At 47.7% G+C, this 6,697-nt stretch overlaps 1 protein-coding gene across 6 annotated transcripts in view; it reads left to right on the top strand.

Moving 5' to 3' along the window:
- Positions 1 to 1,510: 1,510 nt before the first annotated feature.
- Positions 1,511 to 6,697, top strand: part of RELL2 (RELT like 2) — a 19,918-nt gene continuing 14,731 nt past the window's right edge. The window contains exons 1-2 of one of the 6 annotated variants that reach the window (XM_083748470.1): positions 1,511 to 1,619; positions 2,852 to 3,029. In XM_083748470.1, coding sequence (XP_083604596.1) covers positions 2,961 to 3,029 — 69 coding nt within the window. In that variant the 5' untranslated portion in view covers positions 1,511 to 1,619; positions 2,852 to 2,960. Of the gene's footprint in view, positions 1,620 to 2,783; positions 3,030 to 5,808; positions 6,220 to 6,697 lie in introns of those variants that run through there. The other 5 variants (XM_083748471.1, XM_083748469.1, XM_083748473.1 and 2 more) reach the window with 5 other exon arrangements.

Here is a 6,697-nt window from a genome sequence, read left to right as displayed (position 1 = left end):
GGGAGGTATGAGGGAGTCGGGGAAAGTAGGCTGAGAAAATAAGGTCTGAAACTATGTTTGTTTTTTGTTGTTGTTTGTTTTTATATGTTGTTAATGGAAACTTCAATAAATATCATTAAAAAAAAAAAAGACAATAGGTGTTTCACTCCAATTTTTGCTTTGTCTGATTGAGTAGATCTGGTTTCCTAAATGTCATTCATTGCTATTACTTCAGTCACCCACTAAGAACAATGAAAGGTAGGAGCAGGCAAATTTATCACAAAACAAACAAGTACCTGCATATTTTGCCTCATATCTCAGGCTCTACAAATGCCAGAAACTTAGTTTCCTTTTGTTTTCATTTTTAAAGAATGCTACGTATCTGAGGGTTCTGCCTCATCTGCCCCATGGCACATTCCCATGGTCTTTGCTCAAATAATTGGACTTTTAAATTATATATATTCAGATTTGGCTCTACGCAGGGCTGCCCTTGAAGCTGTCCCAAAAACTCCAGCGGGTGCAGAATGCTGCAGCGAGGCTCCTCACGGGGTCTCTGCCATGGGAGCATATTCACCCAGTGATTTTCCAGCTGCACTGGCTCCCAGTGGAGTACAGGGTCAGATTTAAGGTGCTGCTTTTGACCTTTAAAGCCCTTCACGGCCTAGGACCCTCGTACCTACGGGACCGCCTCTCCTAGTATGCCCCACGGAGAGCCTCAAGGTCATAAATAGCAACACCCTGGTGGTCCCAGGCCCTAAGGAAGTTAGATTGGCTTCAACCAGAGCCAGGGCCTTTTCAACACTGGCTCCGGTCTGGTGGAACACTCTGCCTCATGAGACCAGGGCCCTGCAGGATCTGATTTCTTTCCGCAGGGCCTGTAAGACAGAGTTGTTCTGCCTGGCCTTTGGCTTGGAGCCAATTTGATTCCCTCCCTCTCTTTTTTAATATTTTAATGTTTCATTATTTTAATGTTGTAATCATTCAACTTGTTTTTATTATTGTTTTATTATTGCTTGTAAGCCGCCCTGAGCCTGGCCTTGGCTGGGGAGGGCGGGGTATAAATAAAAATTATTATTATTAATATTATTATTATTATTATGCCTTATTGAGAGGAAGAGGGAAATTATTTTAAAAGAATCTAGTGAGTTAACCTGTCAAGCATACTGTATATCCATCTTTCCTATTTGCACCACAGGTACCCATCCAACATTTCCCATGTATTTTTAAAAAATGTTAATATTAAAATTGCAGTCAATTATAAAAGGAAGCAATCATACTTCCTTAGATACCCTATAGATCCCAACACAATTGTACCATTACTCGATTGCAATCACCTCTTTATTTTCAACATACATTTATCTTCCTATCATTTAAATCCTTTGCTCTTTTTGTCATATGCAAAAATATTTGAAACTGGCAAACAGCATCCCTTCTCATTTTAATATTCTTTCTTGCCTCTAGTTTTCAAATTGGCTTAGACATTAAAACGGTTTTGGCCACCCTGGGGATTGGGAGAGAACAGGAGGCCTGGAGGGTCACCCAGATCAGCAAGGTGCAAGTGTGAGATAAAGTCAGCACTCTTCCTTAAAGCTAACTACGCCATGGGGCCGACTGCTGCTTTTACCCTAGCAGGAAAAGAGGTAAGAATATATTCCCTTTTCAAATACACATTTTTCTTTCATAGACAGAGAAATAGTAGCCATTTACCATTAGAAAAAAAAAATCAAATAATATCTGTAGGAGAATAGCCTTATTAGGACCAACTAATATGCATAGTGGGATGTGGGTGGCGCTGTGGTCTAAACCACTGAGCCTAGGCCTTGCCAATCAGAAGGTTGATGGTTCAAATCCCCCACGATGGGGTGAGCTCCCATTGCTTGTCCACGACTGGACCTGACGGTCAGGGGTCCCTTTACCTTTACCTAATATGCACAGTGTGTTATGGGTAGGCACACTCTATTGTCTCTCAAAACAGACAGATGGACCAACTGAAATCACAAAATAGTGAGGGGTAAGCCGCTTGAGTTTTCCAGAACACACCTTCTTATTTAAAGTTTGCTTTTTTAAAAAACAGGGATGGGGAAGCAGACAAAAAACTGGGCATGCTAAGAAAGCTCCTCTAGTGTGTACTTTTAACAGAGTTTGAGGCAGAGTGTAGGAAGTACTCCACAGACTTTATCCTGTGAGATACATACATAACAGATTTCAGATTGCACCACCAGTGGCTATTGGCACAAAGAGGAATTATGGATGTGTAAACATCGTCAGAAGTCATTTCATGTATTGAGTGTTATTCCAAGGCCGGCTTCAGCCAATCATGGCTCTTCTTCGGAGAATCTAGTGCTCCTCTTACTACCTCACAATCTCCTCCTGACTTTACAAGTCCCATATTGATAAAAAGCCAAAGGTTGGGGACGCCACCATGTGACAATTCATGTGCAGGAGGATCCCATGGAATGTACAATGGCAGCTGAGAGTTGTGGTGTTTGGGGAAAAGAAGCGTGAGCACATTTGGGGGTGGGAAGGGGTGCCCTATGCTCAGCAGATGGAAAGAGCATTGCACTCAGCTAAACACACAAACTATTGTTTGTGGGACTCCAGTTATTAATTTAAAAGGTTTCTGAAACAGACTGGAGATGAGAAAACGGAGCACAGATTGAGGGGTTGATGTGGTCGGGCCCTTGCTGGGTCTCACACTTCTACACGGGCACCAATGTCAACACACACCCCCGTCCCCTTTCTGCTGCTTCCCTTCCTTCCTATTTCCACCCTTCACTAGTCGCCCCCCCTTCCCTCTGGCCCAGAATCAGAACTGTGATGGTGCAGAAGTAGAGAAGGCGCTGCTCCTGCCTTCTCTCTCTTTCACCTCCAGCTCTCTTGCTGGCAAATGAGCAGTCAACAGTGTTGATGGAAAGCAGCAGCAACAGCCAGGGGCAATGACAGCCTGTTTGAGCCCACTGAAGTGAGAAGTGGACACACAAATGTTTTGCCTGAGGGCCCACAGTGTCCATATTTTTGGACTTGCGCAGGGGGCCATTCACAATAACAAGGTATTAACACAGATATATCAGCATTGGTAAGCCAAATAGTGCATACAGTGTGATTTTTTTAAAAATCTTTGGTTGGATTCAGTGTGCAAGTGATAGCTCTCAACCTCTGGAATAACTGTAAATCCATCAATTTCATGGAGCAGTCTGTCCCTTAACTTTGCTTGTTCCAGTATGGCCAGTCAGAGGTAACTTACAAAGTGTCCTGGGAAGCTGAAATGAGCACAAAGGGGACATCAGTAAATATATATAAAGTTAAAACATAAGCTGAGTACAGAGGTTATATGTGGCTTTCTGACTTCAGACTTCTGGTGAGGGCTCATATAACTGAATGCTCCTCCTTTAAAGGAACACTCCTATGGCTCCTATGGCAAGATCCCTTGGAGGAGCAGCTTAGGATCCATCAGATCTCTGGCTCAGTCAGCATTAAGTTCCCAAACCCAGCTCAGCAGAAGGTTTGCCGGCATAAGTTGCTCATCCTTTTGCTCCTGTCAGCCACTTCTGGAGCTGGCTGTATGTCCCCTACCCCTCTCCCCCAAAGAGCATTTAAACTAAGCTCCTTGGAGTGCAGCAAGACCAGTGCCAGAAACTTTTATTGTTGGTTGACTCTTGTTTTGCTATTCATTTATGTACCTGATCAATGCATTTGCTTTTGTTTTGTAATGTTGAATTTATTCTGTGTTTGCCAAATTGTCGATTTTGTCATTTTTTAATTCACTGGCACATTCTGTATTTTATATGTTTGAATTTCCATGCTCTGTATTTCATTGTTTTGAATGTTTGCTGTAAGGCGCTTTGGGCAAAGTTCATGATTGAAAAGCTGCACATAAGTCAATCAATCAATCAACCCTGGCTCAGCTGGGGCTCAGCCAGTGGAGCTAAAGTTGCTTCAGCTGAGGCCAGTTTAGAGAGCTTGCCAGGAGGAGGTGGGGCTAGACTGGATGTTTAGCCAATTCAGCTCAGTCTTGGAAACTTTGGACAGAAAACTATTTTAAAAGCTTATTTTCCCTCTTCCGGGCTTAGGCAGGGAAGCAGCTGTGCTGCTGAAGGAATTTGGATCTGGTGTAACTTTACATTCGCATAAATTGCACCAGTTTGCTTTACACCAGATGCTTGAGGGATTGCTCCCCAAATCTGTGACTGTCTTCACACTCCTGTTTACTGTGCTCTCCCTGCATTTTCCAATGTGGGCTTTTAAATCCGTGTTCACAAAGTTATCCAAAATACATATGTAACCAGCACTTTGTTATAAAGTACAGCAGCTTGACAACAACTGGAGTCGTTTAACCATTCTTATTTTGTCTCTAGACAAATTTCCCCTGTTCCATTAACAACCTCTAGTGTGTACTAAAACAAATCTGACATTAATGAAGCTCTGCTGATATGAAGTTATAGTAATAATAATTTATTATTTATACCCCAGCCATCTGGCTGGGTTTCCCCAGCCACTCTGGACAGCTCTCAACAGAATATTAAAAACACAATAAAACACCAAACATTAAAAACTTCCCTATGATGTCTTCTAAAAGTCAGATAGTTGTTTATTTCCTTGACATCCACTACCTAGAGGATCCTCTGCTTGGTTCCCTGTAACCTCACTTCTCACAGTGAGGGAACCGCCAGAAGGCCCTCGGCGCTGGACCTCAGTGTCCTGGCTGAACGGTGGGGATGGAGACACTCCTTCAGGTATACTGGACCAAGGCCATTTAGGGCTTTAAAGGTCAGCACCAACACTTTGAATTGAGCTCGGAAACGTACTGGGAGCCAATGCAGGTACTGGTATTTCAGGACAGGTGTTATATGGTCTCGGTGGCCACTCTCAATCACCAGTCTAACTGCCACATTCTGGATTAGTTGTAGTTTCCAGGTCACCTTCAAAGGTAGCCCCACGTAGAGCGCATTGTATTAGTCCAAGTTGAGAAGTTGAAGTTGATCTGAGTTGAGAAATGCACTAGAGGAGTGGGGGAAATACACTTTGCTGTGCTCTGAGGCAGCAAGATGAACACACAGCAATTCCCTCCACTTGGGAAACTAGCATTCTAGGGAGAAGGCTAGATCAGAGTCCCTGCCCCTGGACCTGACAGGTAAATTTTCTTTTTTATTATTATTTTAAAAGGTTTTTTATTTACTTTTGGAAAGGAATAAGACAAGAAACACTACAACATTTTTAATGCAACTTTCCATGCAGAGTTTTGTTTGCTTACAGCAGGCATAGGCAAACACGGCCCTCCAGATGTTTTGGGACTACAATTCCCATCATCCCTGACCACTGGTCCTGTTAGCTAGGGATGATGGGAGTTGTAGTCTCCAAAACATCTGGAGGCCTGAGTTTGCCTATGCCTGGCTTAGAGTACCCACCAGCAGTGTGATATGATCCAACCCACACTTGGCCTTAAGAGGGTCTGGGAAGCCTTCCAGGTACTGAGCCTGATGCCGAACCTCGGAATATCCAGGTTTCAGCGGGGTCAGATGGTGACAGGCCTTGCCTACTCTTTGCTAGCTCTCGGGCCATCCCTCCAAAGTCTGTGTGAAATGGCTCCTGGAGGCGCTTTGGCAGCTGCTGCCTCTCTCTCGGTCCCCAGACGGTGCTCTCTCAGCCTCTCCCCGGGCCCCACCCGGTTTCTGCCTGAGAGATTTCTGGAGAGGTTGTGGGGAACCCGGGAGTCATAGTCGAGCCCTTGTGCTGAAGGGCAGCAGCAGCCCGCCATGTGCGCGGCTTGCCAGACGGGCGTCAGGGATGCTGCGAGTGGTACCCGGCCTCGGAGTTGCGGGGTTGCTAGGAGACGGGAGGCAGAAGGGACAGCCTCGCGGGAAGAAGGGCGCTTCAGGTGCGCGCCGAGGCGGTAGCAGCGCGTCGCTGCTTCACCCGCTGGAGGCGCCCGCGCCATCCGAGGGAGCGGAGGGGGCAGCAGCGCCTAGTGGCCCGGGGAGAAGGATTCGCCCGCCCGGCTCTGGGACGCTCTTGGGAGGAGGCTGAAGCCCATGCGGATTCCGGGGAGGCCCGGCTGGCGCGCACCTCGCCAGGAAGGTGCGCGCGATGCTCTGGGCTCCTGCGCGCGCGGAAGGTGCGCGGCCAGCTGGGGGCCGCCTGGCGAGCCGCTGCGGAGCCTGCCTGGTCGCTGCTGCGGCAGCCGGAATGCGCTCCGCTGAGCGCTGACTTGGGCGTCCGGGGAGGAGAGCCTCCTTGTCGGCCGTGAGTATTTCGGACCTGCAGTGCCTGGAAACCGAGAAGCAGGACGAGGGGAGCGGCCGGGGGGCGATGGGGTGGGGAAAGGTGCTTGCACAGGAGGTAAGAGGAGGAGGAGCAGCAGGGAGGGAGCCGTCGCGCCTCTCCGGAGCGAGGTTTGTGCTGCAGAGGCAGCGGCAGGAGTGCGGCACCGGTCGTGTCCTTGAGAAGCATCCTCCAGCCCAGCGGCGGAGGTGGAAAGAGAGACATAGACGGACAGATTGAGAAAGAGCGAGAGAGAGAGGGAGGGAGGGAGGGAGGCCGGGGATGCTTCGTCCCGCCGAGAGCGGCCGCGCGCTCGCAAAGGCTGGCGCCGTGTCCTTGGAAAACCTCTAGTAGGGGAAGGAGAGAGGGAGGGAGGGAGGGAGGGAGGGAGAAGCAGGGTTCTGGTCAGGGAACCGGCAGAACCGGGAGGCATGAGGAAAGGCATTTCTCAAGTCAAAGC

Source organism: Podarcis gaigeae (genome assembly GCF_964106915.1).
Source record: "Podarcis gaigeae genome assembly, chromosome: 7".
NCBI lineage: Eukaryota > Metazoa > Chordata > Lepidosauria > Squamata > Lacertidae > Podarcis > Podarcis gaigeae.
Note: the sequence above shows the minus strand (reverse complement) of the source record. Positions and strands in the feature narration are given on the sequence as shown.